Source organism: Micromys minutus, assembly GCF_963924665.1.
Source record: "Micromys minutus genome assembly, chromosome: 8".
In the NCBI taxonomy this organism is placed as follows: Eukaryota; Metazoa; Chordata; class Mammalia; order Rodentia; family Muridae; genus Micromys; species Micromys minutus.
Window position 1 is genome coordinate 10762195 of NC_137977.1, and position 19383 is coordinate 10781577.

At 37.2% G+C, this 19383-nt stretch overlaps 1 protein-coding gene across 5 annotated transcripts in view; it reads right to left on the bottom strand.

The window, feature by feature from the left end:
• Positions 1-19383, bottom strand: part of NOL4 (nucleolar protein 4) — a gene marked incomplete at both ends in the record, with an annotated part of 321302 nt that overhangs the window by 47334 nt on the left and 254585 nt on the right. For 4 of the 5 annotated variants that reach the window (XM_080920146.1, XM_080920144.1, XM_080920145.1 and 1 more), the window contains one exon: positions 11972-12085. The exons of the other annotated variant lie outside the window; for it this stretch is intronic. In XM_080920146.1, the coding sequence (XP_080776272.1) occupies positions 11972-12085 (114 nt within the window). The remainder of the gene's footprint in view (positions 1-11971; positions 12086-19383) is intronic. 5 annotated transcript variants of the gene reach the window in all.

A 19383-nucleotide genomic window follows, 5' to 3' on the forward strand; every position in this document is an offset into this window, starting at 1 on the left:
TTCTTAGGATTTAATACTTGAGAATTTCACACAGGTTATACACATTTCATGTTTTGATCAAATCCCTATCCTCCAACATTCTCTAATGTACAGCCACCAATTTTACCTCCCAATTTCATGTATTGTTTCAAAAATACACCAAGTCTTTCTAGTGTTGCCAATATGTCCACAGATGTAGGACTGTCCATGGGGCAGAGGCCGCCTATCAGGGGCCACATCTAAACTGATTGGACTTCCATCAGCAGCTCTTCTGCAAATTCAGCTATCAAACAGAAGCCCAGCCATGCACTGACATCTCCCTTTGAGTGATTGGTAACTGAAGTCTCACAGACTCCTGTCCTACAACATTATGAGCTATTGCCATTGCTCTTAGCAGAACGTGGAGACAAGATCCTATCTCTAAAGACACCATATCAGTAAGTCGTAAGATACGGGAAAATCAACCTAGTATTGTGCATATTGGCTGTGTTTGAAAAACAGATTGTGTGTGTGCCCAGGAGAAGCACTCTAACCCAATCAACAATGATGGCATGATGGGACACGTGTACATTTGTTGTATTCAAGAAAGAATAAGCACCACATCCAGAGTGACATTAAGGCACATAAATTAGTCACCACGTGTGTAGTTCCTATTCTATTTGTGTTTTTCAGTTTTCACTTTGGATGTGTATTTGAAGCAAAAAGAAGGCTGCCTGCCATGAGGCTTCCTCTCCATTCTTGTATATTGATGCTCTAATGTGCTACATTTGGTGTAGAACATCCTCTACAGCCTGCAGTACCACTTAAATCAAACCACTCTATTCAGCATGCTGCTATGACAACTATCCAGGGGCAAATGTCAGGTCAGCTCCCTGCATCTGTGCCTCACTATAATTGCTTTGTCAGAAACCTAATAGCTGCCTACATTTTCTTGCAAAGTACCGAAAAGCAACAGTGGCCAAGACCTAAATGTCAAGATACTCTTTGTCTGCTCTGTGCTGTATATCTTTGGTCCCTATCATACTGTGTTTCTGATTTTTCCTTATTTGGTGCTAAAACAATGTTTATTAGGTTGCCACCTGGCACTTTAAACTGCAGTAGCAGTATGGGCGAGTGACTGTCCACATGTCGCCATTCTTAGGCTAAGGCACTCTTAGTGTTACTAGGCACTTCGTGCAGTCTGCTTTTTTTCCTAAGACTGGCTATTTGTCATGCCCCATCAAACTGGCATATAGTTATTATTAAATGCCTATCTTTGTTCCAATATGAAACTGAATGCCTTTGTTGCTCAGAGTGGAAAAAGCAAAGCTGTTTTAATCCCACAGAATGATGAAAATGATAGATTCAGACACTATTCAAGGAGACACCTGGAAGCCATTATAGTGTTAGCTGGACATATGTCAAGTACTAAAATATGCTATGCTCCGAGTTATTCCTATACAGTGAGGTGAAAAGGGGACTTCATTATATGGACTGATGCCTTATGTAGGGAAGGTGCATCTTTCAGCAGATACACCTTGAAGTGAATATATAGTAAAAACCAAGTGTGCAGCAGGGGTGAGAACAGCTAAAATGAAAGAGAATCTGCTGGTGGAATAGTTAGGTATGCCCACATTCAAACACCTTAAAACCAGGAAATGTCACTCAGGAAGACAGAAATGAGGAACAGCCAGGAGGAAGGGCTGTTCTGTCTCTGAATATTTGCATTGTTAATCACAATAGCAAAAACATACATGCTACTCTGTGACTGATTAACCTAAGTAGGAAAATATATGTGCACATAAATGGGAATGTGTAAAGAGCCTCCAAGTGGAAGCAGTGTGCTGCACTATGCTCCGCCTTTCCATTTCTGCCTTATTTACACTGAAAATGATACTGGAAAATGAAGCTGTTAAAATTTTAATCTGGATCTGGGTATTGGAAATCTTTTTGACAGATGTGGTTGCTAGATTATAAAAAATCTGTAAGTGCTAATTCAATGTGAATGTCTACAGAAAGGGTCTTACAGTTTAAAATTTGATTCAATGTGGGATTTAAGAAAATTCAAAGATTACTGGACATTTTCCAGGATAACTTGAGAGCTCCATTGGACTTCTCAAACTGGCTTCAAAGGCAGTAATTAATGATATAAAGATGCAATTGAATTAAATTAATGTGGCCTTCAGGGTTTTGCACTTACAGTAATATTCAAATTCCTGCACACTGGAACTGGAATTCATAGAGCATTCTCATCTCATTCAGAACATTACACCGAAATCAAAAGGGAGATGGACCTTCTACACTGGATTTGTCTTCTGTTATTCTTTCAAAGGAAAATTATGTTTCTGGTAACATAAGCAATGCACATCTTTCAAGGGAAGAAAAATTTGGGCTAGAGGGATGGCTCACTGGTTAAGAGCACTGGCTGCTCTTCCAGGGGTCCTGAATTCAATTCCCAGCAACCACATGGTGGTTCACAACCATCTGTAATGGGATCTGATGGCCTCTTCTGGTGTGTCTGAAGACAGCTAGAGCATACTCACATTAAATAAATAAATAAATAAATAAATAAATAAATAAATAAATAAACAAATAAATAAATAGATAAATGGGAAGAAACAAGAAAGAAAGGAGTGAGAAAGAAAATAAAAAAGGAAGAAAGAGGAAGTGGAAAAAGAAATCTAAGTCTAACCTTTTTAGAAATGTTATTTTTATGAAAAGTAAGTTTGTTTTTATAAATGTGTATAGATTTATTTAATTCTAAGCTATTGTTATACGCTCTTCCTGACTGAAAGCCAGACCTCTAGTACGCTACATGTACAGTGAGGTTTTTGCAGCTGTAATGCCTTTTTCTTCTTATTGAGTAGATCTGCCCGTGGTACCTGTAATGAATATGTGTATGACTGAGCATGAGCCATGTGGAAGTCAGTCACTATGTCTGGAATGGATGCTATCCTTCCACTGTGGTCAGTTATCCCACTAGCCACAGCAGGATTCTCCCATCTCTACCATGCGTCTCTCCTTAGGTGTTGTGGGATGACAGATGTATGGTATCATATCTGTCATTTTCACATGGAAACCAAACTCATATTATTAATATTTGCATGACAAATGCTTATTTTTAAAACCAGTAAGCTTCCTAAGCCCTAAATAGACCATTGTATATTTTTAATGACTTATAAAAAGAGATCCTTATTTTCTGAGAACACACGTTAGTAGTCTCTGAGCTGCTGCAGCCTTGCGTGCAGGCCTACATAGGCTGGCTGTCGGGATACCTCGCTACTCCCACTTCTATGCCTATTTGCTTTCTAAGGGCTTCAACCTGGCTACTGTCCTCTTTTGTCTACTCAGGTACCTTAACTGAAGAAATTCCTCTTCTCTACCATGCCCTGTAGCAAAACGGTTAAATGCCCAAAAGAAAACATCACCAAAGAGCAAGTTTCATATCAGTTTACTTGAACTGCTTCAGGATTTCCTTTTCTTAAACACAGTTTTGCTCACATTAACATGTTTTATTATTTAGGCTTAAGATTCAGCTGTAGACCTCTTTTATACTTGGCTTTCTGGTCTCTATCCAGAAATCAGAACCATAACATGTATATTAAATGCCAGGTAGGGTGTCATAAAAGACAAAATACCAAAGGTAGAGACAAAAAAAAAAGTGGCAGTCCCTGTCATGTACATGTGTCTGGCCACTGCCAGAATACCCTATTAAATTTTTTAAATATAAAAAAACAGAAATTTTCCAACAAGAACAAAAATTTACACAAGTGGTACTCGACCTTAAGGAGAAATGTGACTGGCTTCATGTCTGGCTTTAACTGATGACATGGCAGATGATGTTAACAAGAAGCCTTGTTCACAGAACCCTAGCTAGTGAGTATAGATGTCACATTCCTGGAGTGGGTGAAGGTTAATGCAGGTCCCATGCAGAAATGTAGGGGTCCCTGAATTGTCCAGTCAAATCCCTTTTCCTCAGAATTTCATTGAGAGGTCCATAAAGATGAGCTTCATGGAGTTGGAAACATCAGAAAATTACCGTATAGAAGTCAAACAAAGTTGCTCTACAAAGACCACCAGCCTTCCTACACTATCAGAGAAAGAAATAATCCACCAGGGAAGAACATAAAGGGAAACTCGCCAGCTTGAGAACACGCTTCACAGGTTCACTTGTTCTGTTACTTTATCTGCAGTACCTGCTTGTAGCTGGTGCTCTAGTGGTACACAGTAGGACTAGTAACCAAATCTATCTTCAAGGCTGAAGGTACAGTTGCTTTTGTCATGAGACAACAGTACAGAGAAAGATTAACAACAGATGAGAACAGAAGGAAAATAATTGCCAACTACGGCTACTCTTCAAACCTCAGGAATGCTCACTCAGTTTCCAATAAAGACGGACTGTCTATCAACAGTGCATACCCCAGGCTGCAAGTACCAATGTGTGCACTGCATGTGTGGTGCCAAGAAACACAAAATCTCCTTTTTTGGACAAATATGATCCAGTTTTGTAAGCTTCTATATCCCCTAACTTAATAACCGATGTGTGACTTTGGTACAGTTTTTCCAATATATGTAATAATGGTCCTTCTTAGAGACTAATGGCTTACAAAGTGTATGAATTAAGGGGGAGGATAGAACAACGAATGAACAAATTACATGATAAAAATGAATTTATTTGACATAAACCAAATATATCAGATCCATCATGTATCAGTTAAGCCTAAAAATAGGTCCCTTAAAGTAACATTAATAATGTGCCTTGTTCACGGAGAACTCTGTCAAGCCTGTATTTTCTGACTTTTATATCAAAAAGTATTTTCACCATGCTCTGTTGGATTTCTGTGTCAGAATCCAATCCACCTATTCATCTAATAGAATAACATCTATCACCTTGTAATTGATGGCATTATAAACTAAAGAGAAGCCTAAAATTAAAAATATAATTTTCTATTTAAATATGTGAGAATTGGTCATGAGGTTAAAAACAATCAGTAAGGTAGGCAAATGATAAAGAAATGCATGATTCAAAAGTGGGGCTTCTGTCCAGCTTTCCAAAGAATCCAGAAATATCACACAAAGTCACCTGGTTGAGCTTTCCATTGTCTAAGGGAGAAGCAATTTGATAAGTCTATGTATGGCCACCTCACCATGAGACACACACAGCGTGACCCTTCATTATGTATTAAAAAAATAAAACAAAGACACTCTACAAACAGAAATAAACTTGTTTTCATGAGTTTAGAATAATAGAAAATATTTAGTTGATTTAATTGATAAAAACTGTACCACCTGTGTTTAAATAAAATATCTTTAAGATGGAATAGTAATTTCTATGTAATTATGTAGATACAAATTACTAGAAATATTCCAAATTGCCTGAGCTAGATTGTAATAGTAAACAAATGACATATCAATATTTTTGTGTCTCTTGTAGGAACATCAACTACACGATTATTTTGTAGCAAATGAGTTTCATAATTACTTTAGGCATATATGTTACATTTTAACTAATATGTATAGAAAATCTAGAAAAACATAATATGAAGCAACTCCTCACTGTGTGAAGAACTCAGCTTTCCTAGAGTTTTAGGGATGGGCACCTTACATGCTTGCCTCTGAAACTTATAGAAATAGGAAGTCATTCTTCTTTATTACTCCCCTCTGGCAGACACTAAATGTACATATTAGTTCCCAGTGCCCAACAGAATCCTGACAACACAAGTAAATCGTTGGCATCCAACTCCATGACCTATCCTTTCTTATTAAAAATACTGAGCTGGGATGGGAGAAATGGTTCTGTTGGTAAAGTGTTTCATGTGCAAGCATCTAGACCTGACCTTAATCCCTAGCATCAGTGTAAGCAGCCAAATGTGGTGGCACATTCCTTTGCTTGCAGTGCCAGAGAGGCAGAGACAGGTGGATCCCAGGGGTGTGCTCGACAGCTAGTCTAGATAATTGGTGAGCTCCAGGTTCAGTGTGAAACCCTGTTTCAAAAACTACGATGGACAGCAATTGAGTAAGATACCCTATGTCAACCCTGAACCTCCACACATGGATGCATGTGTACTATCACACATTAACACACACCTCCCAGGCTTTCCCTATGGAAACTGTTGCTTTTGATATTAAAATGGCATCTCTTATTTGGAAATGCTCCACATGTCAAGAATATTTCTGGAAGACTTCCTTCCTGCCTACATTTCCCTCATTTCTCAAGGTCTAGCTGAACAAGTCTCTCTTCTTGAAGCTCTCCGAAGCTCCCAGGAAGGCTTCACGAGATCCTACCTTGGTGACTAACATCCGTCTATATCCCTCTGGATACCACCTATGCGTCACTGATCTTTGATAGAATGAGAGCTTCTGAATGAGCAATGATACCTCGTCCAGGTTCAAAGTGGAAATGAAAATGGCGGCTTAATGATTTTGCCAGAACAAAAATCTACAATAAAGCACTGACCCTGCTCAGGAAGAGCTGGTGGTGTTAGAGTCCCATAAAATGTTTCTCGCCTTGCTATACTGGCTAAATCTGTTGGCCAAATGCCTATTTGGCAAATACGACATTTACGATGGATTTAGAATAATTTCTCATCAACTATTTCTTACTGAGACTGAAAGTAATAAACAGAAAAAAAACAGAAAGTTTAAAAATTGTCAGCTAAAGATATCATTTTGGAACACAAATTGGGATGCATTCAAATTTGAGTCTAGCCAATGCTGACCGAACAAGAGTAATGCAGCTAGTTTCCTCAAAAACCACCAGCAGCATTGCAGTGAACTATGTTTCTCTGAAGAGTTGTTTCAAAGTAGCTGACACTGTGAGACTATTTTGATGTCACTCACTCAACCACTGTGAAATGTGCACAACGAACCCAACTTTTAAAACACAAATGAAAATACATTGTGTGTGATTTTTATATTCTATAAAATACTTTAACTGGATAGATATCTTTGTTTTACTCTTTTTGAGAGGATCCTGTGCTAGGGTATTGTATAGCAATTACCTCCAAAAGTGAGTCATTCCAGTCAGCAGGGAATTTCATTAAAACGGGAAGTAAACAACGCCTAATAGCTTCAAGAAGTCCCTAAAACTGACAGGATTCTCTAGGCCCCTCATTCCCCAAGATATATAAGTTTTAAAGATTGCTGAGTCTCTCCTGGAAGGCAGAAGCAGAATTGTCTAGAAGAAACAATGACTGCCTGGCAGAGGCTCAGGCCATGTGAGACCCTGAAAATGATACTATCTGATCTGTTGAGCTGACTGCAGCCTGTGCAATTTGCTCCAGGTTCTCAGCTGGAATTAACATCAGCATGTGACTTAGCTTCTTAACTGAGCTTTAACAGATATGGCTATTGATACCCAATGACCTCATCCTTAGCAACATAGCAACCTCAGCAAAACAAGGACAAGAAGCAATAAAGCTATAGGACTTTCATTAGGTTTATCTTATGCCATATGAATTTCTTCCTTGTAAACCCTAGAAAAATTTAAAAATAAAAAGGATAGAAGGAAAATTCATCTGTCATAATATCCACAAAGCTGGCTAATAACTAGTGAGGCTTGGGACTTAAATTCAGTGTCTTCAAAATGAAATTAACTGAAGAGCGACTCACTAGACCTAAAGAAGCTAAGTCACATAGAGCGACTCACTAGATGATTTATGGTTCAGTTCTACATTAAATCCCTAGGCTGTTTCCTCTTCAGCAATGAATACAGAATCCGTAAACTGTGGTGAGAGTGTAGACCAGCATCAGTTGGCATCAAAGAGGGTAAGGATGGGTTCACTAGTATTGTGTGATTATCTCTTTTCCCACGTGATTTTAAATGTTCAGCTAGAGATCTAAGTATATAGCCCAAGAGCACAGTTTGGATGCTTGGCAGTAAACAAATAGAAATAATCAATGTTTCACTGTCTACATTCACATATGTATTAGATTGTTTTAGGGATCTCACTGCTGTATAAACCAAGAGTCCATTATATTGGTTTACTTGAAATATTACCATGTTTGATTTTCAAAAGTGTATGTCAATGACGCATTAAGTCTGAACATGTATAGAACCAGAAGATAGTTCAGTTTCTGCATCCTCATGAATGTGACATACAGGCAAAAGTGGCTGCTGGTGTCTCAGGGTCACATGACTACACATTAAGATATTATCTTATTACTACTTCTATGCTACCATATTACTTTCCTTTAAGACAATAGACATACAAGCATTAGAGGATATTTCTTCATGGTGACCATAGTTAATTTATACTAGATTTAATTTTATACCGGGCTTTAAAAGAAGAAAGTACGAGGGTATAGACTTTTCCATTTATTGAGAGCCATAAGAGCTTTAAGGGATGCCTTCGCTCAATAATAAAGCTATTGAGAAATTATACTAGAAATAATAGGTGAAGTGTCCTCATGAAAACTCTACTAACAAACAGCAAGAGAGAGAGAGAGAGAGAGAGAGAGAGAGAGAGAGAGAGAGAGAGAGAGAGAGAGAGAGAGAGAGAGAACAAACTCAAAGTTTTTCCTGTCAGAGGCAAATAAAGTGAGGCATTGCTTTTTTTTTTTTTTTTTTTTAAGTACCTAAACTGAGGGAGATTTTCTCTTAGATAACAAATCCATTCTAGATTTCCATGTGCAAGAACTGAACCCTGGATTTATCCTGATGAGCATAGTTATTCACTTCAATTCAGTGAACTCTGATGTTTGATGAAGCTCTCAGCTTCTCCCCTTGCCCCTGGCTGGCTTCCGGCCTGTGCGGCGTAATAATAAGCTTCCTCCAGATTTCTATGAAATGTACATTTGAGAAAAGGGTTTGTCACATCCATAACACCTTTCATGTTCATAGCTCAAACAGCTCCATAAAATCCAATTAATTCATCAAGCCTCATAAACTAAGAAGGACATAATTAGAGCTCACCATGTGGCCAACCAGTGGCAGTGAAGAGGAAGTGTGGGCTTAAACAAAAAAAAAAAATTAACCTTGCAGTTTTTGAAATTTTATGCCTTTGCTTCATCTAAAGACTGATTAAAAAAAAAAAAAAAAAAAAAAAAAAAAAAAAAAAAAAAAAAAAAAAAAACCCTTCAAACCATGGGTACATTCTCAGAATTTTTCATATGTTTATAGGTACACCCAGAAGGGGTGGTCTCAGTGCCAAGAGCCACATTTCTATTCAACATCTTGGTGATGTCCTTAGTGCCAAGGTGGAAGTCTTTGTGTGACATCTCAAATGAAATTTATGGAATTTGTATGAATAAATAGTCTGGAACATTTTGAAATAGTGATTGTGCATTCAGGGTGCATAATCAGGCCTTGGTCTTTCTATGGGGCATATAACAAATGAGAAAAAATCTATAGGATCAAAAATTGACTTTTAATGTATGTACAGAGAATTTAAATATGTAGGTGAGTTTTTTCATACACTTTCAATGTGCATTGGTCTCTGGAGCTCTATTGTGTATTTGTAAGATTATAATTACCAGTTTTGGAAGGTTTTTGTATTTGTGAATTGTCTAATTGATCACCAAGAACTTGGAAAATACAATTTATTTATTTTAGTTCATGTTGGTATGTGTATATGAAGCGGGTATCAGAGAACAGCTTTGGATATCGTTTCTGAGCGTTCTCTACTCTTATTTTATGTGTGGACCTCATCAGTGGGACAAGGCTGTCTGGCTAGATAGCAACAGGGACCTGCCTACCTCTCTCTACCTTACCAACTTTTGCTTACCAGTGGATGCCACTATACCAGTATAGCTGCTGTTGTGTTTCTTTGCTTTGCGTGTAGATTATAGCAACTGAACTCCGGCTTGTAAAGCAAGTACTTACCAATCAGTCTGAATCATCTTATCTGTCCATAAAATATAACCTTAAACTTTGGTTTCTGGCATATTGCATCTATCTTGAGACATTTGAACCCACTTAGGGCTTGGAAAAAATGTTCCTACATAGAGTGATGTCAGACGTAGTCCAAAGTAGTCAACTTTTCATGGTATAACCACTATATTTGAGCAAACAAATACAGTAATTTAGCAAAGTTGAGAGGGAGAGTCAAGGGACCACCTATCTCAGTCTGAGGAGCAACCTCATTTCTAAATATTCCTGGTGATTTTTCTTTAAACTTTTGGTGTTCTTAGTTAGAAATAGTATCTGGCTTTAAAGGCCTTCACCAATGACAGCTCTTTGGCATTAGGACAATAATGAACAGTAGATAGCTAGTTGTTCAGTAGGTGGGATATTTCTACTGCTCAGTCTGATGAAGCGTATGGTACATACATACTTACTTTATATGTGAGTTATAAAATATAATCTCATAATCGTCTTTATTTCAAAATAAATCTAATCTTAAACATAACAACTTATCAAACCTTCACAATAACTTATAAGTTAGATATCCCTTTTTTTCTATTTACAGCTTAGGCCATGAAGAGTTATTTTATTTGAACACATGCTAGTGTATAGTCTGCCATGAGTTATACTGTAGAGTGATAATATGGGTAGTGACATGACATGAACCTGTCACTCTATCAAATGGGTGCACTACTGATACCGTGAACTATATTCCAGAGTAAGTCAACAGGACATGTGGCTCTACATTAACACGATGGTCCCTTCAGTTCTAGACTGTTAATATTTAGACATTAAAATCAAGACCTTTCTTCAAATGGACTGATTCTGACAACAGACTCCCATGTCAGATACTGTGCTATACCAACATATTGATGCTTATTTCTAGTTGCACTATTGATGAGGCAGTGGCAACAGACCTAGATAGACGAGTCCTCTAGGCAGACCTTGCTACTGGCTTACATTATTCCTGGTAAAGTGCTTAGTATGTAGCATAAACCCTTCTTTTAAGGTTCTTCTACAACCCAGAGGTTTAGTGTTATTGCTATTGATTATTTTCAACGACGAAACTGAAGCACTTAGACCAGACCTAGCTCGCTGAAAGTATTCCAATCAGCTAGGGTAGAAATGAGAGCCAAAATGGTGTACGTTTGTTTTAAAGATGTACAGGCTAACCATGATGCCACATGGCAATGTATATAGTGTGATATCTCACCTTGTAATAACTTTCACCATAATAATATTGATAAATCATTTAAACAGTAGACATAGACATACAAATATATATTGATGTCAACCAATCAATAAATCCAATTGGTTATCCTAAAATTGGCATTTTCAAATAGCTTTAAATATCACGTGGATGCTGCATTTTATTTAACCATAGGCTTCATCCTTTGCAATACTCGTGATTATAAGTACAGAATATTTAAAAATAATAAAGGCAAAATAATGACATTCTGAAGTATTTAAAAGATACTCTAATCTTGAAATAGAAAGCTTGATTTTCCTTTCTTTATGAGAAAACTAATACTGAATTAACAATTTGCTCTGCTCTCACAGCATATAATGTAAAACACATTCCACTTTTGGTAATACAGAGAGGGAAACAGAAGAAAAAGAAGTCTACTGTGTAGATAGGAAAAAAAGATTTAGAACCAAATGAGCCACAGAGGAAAGTACCCAAACCGCACAAAACTACACAGGCAAAGCCTTGAGAATGTGGTTCTCAGATAGAAAGCTAAGAAGACTTAACCCATCACATGGATATCTAGTAGATTAGGACCCTACTTATGACTCTCTCATCTTTCACAGATTATCTTGGCTTTGATTATATTCAGCATAATCTGTTTTCATTGGTAGTACAGGCCAGACCGCATTAAAGAAAGGTTCATTTTCGCTACAAATGGATACAATAGAGTCATGATCACAAAGGACAAGATAAGTATGAATTATGCTCTATCTAGTTAGTTAGCACCTCTTAATTGGCCAGTAAGTTGATACTAACAGGAAGTTTAATTGTTTCTCTATCACCCACGTTTCACCATCGACTGCTTGGTGTGTGTAATGTCTGTGCTCATCAAAGCATGGCATTTTCCAAATCTCAGTTTATAAGGACAGAACTCTGTGTCAGATCCATTCAAGAGCCTGCACTCCTCCACTCCTCAGTACCTGTGCTTTCTCCAGGCGCATCCTCTTGGCAGCGTTTCTACTCTCGCTTTCACAGGCTGAAGCCAAGATACTCTCTGCAACTGCTGAAGTAAGGTGGGAAGGAATAGGTCGAGACTAAAAGAGAAGAGAGAAAGAATATGAAAAATTATTAACAGTATCATTAACAGACCTCACACAAGAAGAGCTCAGAAGACCATCGACATACGCAGGAGAATCTATTCCGATAGAGGAAATGGCAATTGTAAAGATGAAAAATGAAAGCTAGTTAGAGGTTAGAGGTATAGCTGCTACAGAGAGGCACCATTTGTCCCGGTGTCCCCCTTGTCATAACTATGCATTCAGAGTCATTAAGTTGGAGCATGAACAGGCAATGACAAGACTGCTGACTGGAGTTTGCAAATAAAACATGCCTTTTAATTCTTGTATGAACATGACAATGCGAAACAGAACAGAACAAAAACAAACAAAAAAAAAAAAAAAACCAGGGCTGTCACAAAATAAACAAACAAAAACTGTCAGATACCACACCTCGGCAAATAATCTGCTGTTTTTTTAAATAAAGATTGTGTGTGTGTGGGACTGTATGTGTGAGCATGTGTACGCATGCACATGTCCTTGTGGGTGGTTGTGTGCATGTGAGTGTGCAACATGTGCTCAGAACTCACACAAACAGCTCAGATTTTGGTCCTCATGTCACCTTGACTGAGACACGTCTGTTGCTATGTGATGTTATCACTGGATGGCAGACTAGCTGATCCAGGAGTTCCCATACCATCTCCTGTCTCTACATCCCATCTCCTTATCGGAACAAGATGATCATGGATGCCTGTTACCATTTCCATAGGCCACACAAGCTCAGGGTGACCAGTGCAAAACCTTGCTGCAGCTCTATTTGGAGAATGATACATATTGATACAAGTATTTGGAACATTTCTCAATTTAATTTAAATACAAGATATCTCAGAGAGACATAGAATGATTTTAGAAAACCTACAGTTGTTTTATAGGTGAGATTATTTGCCTCTTTGGTTTAATCCACATTTTTCTTTTTATCAACTATGAGTTACAATAATAATCTTGTAGGCACATGTTGAAAATATATATTTTATATATGCTATGTAGAAATTAATTACTCTCCCAACTAAGCTAATTAATTATAAAATTGGGCAACTCTCCAGATCAATTACTATAATCACTTAAAAGTTTTCCATTATTTTTTTACATAATTACATGTAAATCCATCTAACTGAAAGATGAAATATTTAATGATATGGCACATTTTTAATTAAGATAAGAACATGATAGATTGAAAATTTTACATTCAAAATAAATCACAGGGATAGTAATAAAATACTGTGAAAATGCTCCATATTTCTATTCTGGATGCCTAGCATGTATTTTAGCTTGCCTCTTCAGGATTTCAAAGCCTCAGCATAAAATGTGTGTGGCTATTTACTTATTTTTCAATTAAAATTATAACTGTGCGTGTTTAAGAACAGTCGTGTGAGTGGCAAGAAAGATGTCAGAGCAAAACTTTCAGAAATGGGTTCTCTCATCTGCTGTGGATTCAGGGGTTTGAACTCACGTCATAGGGCTTGCTCACAAGTTCTTTACCCACTCAGTCATCTCGGTAGCCTTGCATGGGTATTATTAATTAGAAATCTCTGATATGATTCAGACTCGTTTCACTTCTTCAGCAAATTTGATCATGCCTTTTATGTTTATGTCTTATTTTATTGATTTTTGTTATATAAAATGTGCTTTGGGAAACTGAAACACAAAGCTATGTCTGAAACAATACTCTGTAGCAGCTAAAATCAGTCTTCAGTGTTTTAGCACATAGAGGAAGGAATTACTGTGGTGTCATATAGCCCAGTTCCTGATGTTGTATGACCTAACTGGGAATTTTTGGAGTTTTCTCGACTGCTCATGAGTCAGAAGAAGGGGTGGCAACAGTCGTTCTCTTCTGCCCCACCCCTGAGCTGTCTGGGATGATGGCCAGACATCTGACTACAAAGCACCACAATGTTCACAAAGTTACTTTTTCAAAAGAAAGAGAAACAACAGGGAGCACATGTCAGAAGTATTTCTGAGGAGAATTATGCTGATCCTTGGCATTCGGAACAGAGATGTATGTCAAATGAGATAAACCAAAAAGAGAATTGTTTCAAAACTTAAAACACTTCATTCCACTGTCTATTTAAAAGGGGAACAAGCTCTAGCACAGAGTCAAATAGACATTAAGCCATAAAATCAGTTGCCATTTAATAAGGACCACTGCCCAGCAACATTATAACCTAAACCATATGGAAACCTCATCCATGTTACATTCTATGAAACTTCCTTTGAGATAAGGTTACAGCCCAAGTATAAATAAAGATTAACCCATTCGAAAAAAAGAATCAAGTCATTTGATTTGTAGCTGTTATTATTAAATGGGAGTTAGGGGTTCATGAAGTTCTACTCTGTGTTATTAGATTTCCATCTGCATCCAGGAATGGAACTAACATCCTCAGTTTCACATCAGCAACCCTTTCTTCCTCATCCAATAAACAACAGTCACATGGAGCACAGGAATACACATTTCGGGTCATTGTCACCTTTATATTTCTCTTTCTTGAGTATCTTCATTTCAAGTTAGATATAAAAAGTTATACATTTATTACGCTGATTAAATCTTCATAATGAATATTCAAGCTTCTTAAATATATGTCAGGAATGTTTTAGTTCTTATTGTAAAGATTTGTTGGGCAGGACATTTGTTGAATAAGAAGAACAGAAAGTAAATTAAATTTAGTTAAAATTATTTCATGGAATTATTTTTTTAAGTAGACGTGTGGCTTTTACTGTAGGAGTGAACATCAGTTTTCATAAGAAGTTACATAACTTCTTTTAGGAAAAGCATGGAGATTGTAGAGACTTTTTCGAAAGTAGTGTCTACCTAGACACATGAAATGAGTTCTGCCTGAGGAGAACAAATTTTCCTTTTAAGGACATCAGACAACTGATGGTCTTAGAGTTGGGAGAAAATTAACTTCAAAATAAAAGCAATCACACACATTTGTATTGTGTGGGGAGTGAGCAGACGAAAGACTCAGGGTTGCCCACAGATGAAAGATAGAGTTTGAAAACTGAGGTGTTCTGAGTGTCTTGTGAAACTGTAATGTGACTAGAAACTATCCTTCAAATGAAATCACAGGCACAATCTGTTTTCCTTGGTAGCTTGAAGAAATAGAAAGCTGGGTAGAACCCAGCTGTTTTAGAACCAAAGTGTCTGGGTGTAAGATATAGGCTTCCCGGATTCCAGTTTCTGTACATTATATTGCTTAATTAGCACTTCTGGGTTATTAACAGCTAATCAAATAAAAACTTATAAAATCCCTTATGCAAACATATATGCTGGTCCAAAAACAGGCAGATAGAATTCTAACTTATTCAAGTTTTGTAGACAGAAGGGCAAAGTGAACTAGTAAAATGTCCAGTGTAAGATTAAAAACCCTTGGGTCTCATATATTTAATATATGTCTATTTCTAACCAGAATCTGATGTCATGTGAACAAAATTTTCAGACAAATCTACTCAATGATAATTTATATTGGGAGCTTAGGATATTCCTAACTTAATACAAAAAGCTTAGATTCATCATCTAATTTTCCAAACAATCTTTGAAAAGATACTTACATATCCATTCCTTACAGAAAAAGCAACTGAAGTTTGAGGGATCACATGACTTCCCCAGGTTCATGGGGGGTGTAGCTTCACCAGAATTCAAGCATGTATAATGTCAAATTGTAAGTAAAATAGTAAGGAATTATTTTCATTTTAGCATTAGAGTAAGCTTAAGGAAACTGGAAAAAGGATCATTACAACTAAGCCCATTTTGTTTTTAAACAAGGAATATATTAGGTTTTCTCTAACATCTTTACTTTCAAGTGATTTAAATCCATCTGCTACAGTTCTCTATTGATTCCTAAAGATGCAGTTGTGCTACAATCTAGAGTCACAAATTTTTAATGTTGGAGTAGCTAAACATGCCAATTCCTTCACCTGAACAACACAGTTAGACTCAATTCATGCCTAGAATGAAGTTGCAGAATAATCTTCATGGGCAGTTAATTCTACAAAGCCCTTTGCTTCTAGCACTGGTAAATACGTAGTGAAAGCCACAGTTCAGTGACATGTCATCCAGTGATCTGATAATACAATGACAGTGAAAACCAGTGCTGATTCTCCCTTATGATCTGTATTATATATATATATATCCCATCTTGGTTATTCATATCAAAAAGATGAGAGGAAAATGAATCCATGAGGCTTCTAATCAAATAATATTCTGTGGTATCAAGTGTACACAATGGTAACCCAAGCCCTACTTTCTGTCATCAAATTTAACAGCTGAGGGAATGATTCCAGTTTTGCATCTGTTTCTGGGGATGCAACTTCAGAGGATGCTAAAGGCTCTAGAGAAATTCCGGCAGTGTCAAAGGAATAAAGATTCCACCTTAACTGGTAATACTGGCCATGAACACAAATGCTTTCATGTAGTAATTGACACAGAAACCAAACACAAAGAATCCAAGGCAGTATGTATGAAGAACTGAATTGCTCCTGGTGATGGTGACTTTAGTAAACATATCATGTGGCATATGCATCCTAAAAGATATAAAAAAAGGGTTAAAATGTAGACAAGTGTGTGTGTGTGTGTGTGTGTGTGTGTGTGTGGCTACTAGCTACACATAGCACAGAAATGTGCTATTTCTCCCTGCTGAATGTGAGACAAGCTCTCAGTAATTATCTCTTCATAATTAACAGTCATTCTCCACTGGAACCCAGGCTGAACTTTCCTCTGCGCTGCTCCTACCATCATAATTATCTAGGTTCAAATCAGTGGGGTTGTGTCATCCTACAGATGGCTAGATGGTCATAGAGAGCTTTGGAGTTGAAAAAGTCACATTTTAATTGGAACTTAAGATGTGATTGCTGTTGGTGCCACAAAAATGTACTTTCCTTTTCAGAACCAGGGGGAATGTACCAACAAATGGTGCAAAATTTTCCCTTTCAAATGAGACATTGGACAACTTTAAGACACACTGATGTTGGAGAACACATTGAAGATATTGTATGATTATACAAAGTTCAAAAACATTTAGAATGTAAATCTACTTATAGGTTAATGTCACAGTGCTCTCCAGACTCTACTTTTTAAATGCCGCTCAATCAAGATTTAGACCAGACCACCTGGGGAAGAAACCATGGCATCCCAAAAGTTCACAAGTAGAATCCACTCCTTAAAGACATTTAGAGTAAATGATTCAGTGATTGAAGTTAAGGTAGTGTCTGTGAATTAAAATTTTTCCCTTACATTCTGGTTACTTTAAAAAATTGATAAAGAAATATTGTGCTATCTGTTTGATATGAGCACACACTGTTTCCCCAAATGGTATATCAGTGCATAGAGGCATAGCAATGAAGACTATGTCAAGCTCCTAAAAGATCCCTTTCATTTGCTAGGCCTCATTGTTCACAGACAGTAGTATGAACAGACAGTACATCAGTTGGACTGGACTGACCAAGGAATTGGTCTGCAATCACTAGCCATTCTATATGGCTGCTCTGTGACTAGATCTGAGCCCCTCTACAAAACAGGTTCAGACAATGACATCAGCAACCTTGATTGTCAGTTTGGATGGAGAAACACTTAAACATGTTAGGCATGTATGTAGGGGTGCTTCTGAGTCAGCACCCATCCGATTCCTTGTTCTTAGTTACTGCAGTTGCAATGTGAGTAAGCACTTCAGACACTTACAACCATCCTACCAGACCTTAAAGAACTGCATCTGCTCCAACTCTGAGCTAAATAAGTCCTTTTATTTATTCAGTTAGTATTTTGTTAATTACTTTGTCAAGGTGATAAAAATAACGAATGTAGTAATTAGTGAACAGGAATATCATGACACAATACGTTGCAGGAGTTTATGTAAGAAAAATCAATATCATCTTCATTTATTCAATAAAGGTGTTCAATGAATAAAATCTATGTCAAAACTGTGTCAAATTCACAGAGAGGAAGAGACAAATTCAGTGTCTATGACTTCTGTCATGGCCTGTCCTCATACAGTGCCCAGTACCCGGGATTTAAAACATCACCATTAGATTGATTTTTTTTTCAGAAATTCTGAATATAAACAAATAATTTTCAAAACACTGTAGTAAACTTAGTTGACAAAATGGATATTTGGTCTTTCTTATTTCCAATTTCTGTGAAAATAAAATACTAAGAAGTTGTCTTTCTGTTCTCAGGGCACACACATACAATGCGAATGCCATGTGGTAAGAAGCTTTGCTCTCCACCATGGCTTGTGGTCTGGAACATTTGAATCCTGGCCCACAGGTAGACAAGGCTTCGGAATGTGGTCAAAACTGTCATTGATGGTGTCCTCAGTATAGTTTGGATAAAAATGGCAAACCAAAAAAGCCTTATTATTCTCACCTGGCCTCCTGAGTTTTGGTCAAGAAGTCATAGAAGCCCATTTATTAATTCTCAGGGACTAGCCTGAGAGGTCATGTGATCTCAATAAGTGAGGTCAGTCAAAGTTCTTGCATAGGACCAGAGAGTTCCAGCTAGAGTATTGCTCTTAGGTTGCAAGGAAAGGAGCCAGAGAACTGGGACTGTTAGGTCTGTGGGGAGGAACTGGCATAATTATACCAAGAGAATTACCTCCATTGATTTGAAAGGACTTTAAAGGTACATTTTAAACAAGAGTAGACTATAAGACACTTGGCATCTTGGCTTTTAATGTAAGGTTTTGGTGTTGTTCATTTTTCATGTATTGAGAAGGTGTCTTACTACAGAGAACTCTGAGCTGGGGCTTGCAGGAATAAGTCCCCCATGGCATTCTAGGTGCTCAGGTGACAGGTCCAAGCCATGTGCGTCAAGTAAATGCTTTCATTGACAAATAATGGTCAATATCTCTTGAATTTGCTTTTTGAATATTATTGGTCAGGAATAATGGTATTTCACAAGTAAATTGGAAATGAATGTCTTGCAGCTACACTCTTAACAGCATAGTCTGTCTACTGCTAATTGAGAATAAAGCTGGCTGAGAAAGAAACAAGGTAACAAAAATATGCTATCTTTTCAAACCAGTTGACCCTTCATTTTAATCTCTCCTAGGAAATATCACCTACTTCTGAACACATATGGTTATCGATGACTACATATAACAACACATAATCAAAGGTCATGGCATCTCTTTCCATTACCATGAACTGCACCATGTTTCTACGCACAGGCACTACTGTAAGTACTTGTCCACAATTCTTGCCAAGTGCATAAAAATAAACATCAGTGTGCCAAAAGTCAAAGAAGAGTTAAGATTAAATGTCATATAAATGTCATTGAAGAAGATAAT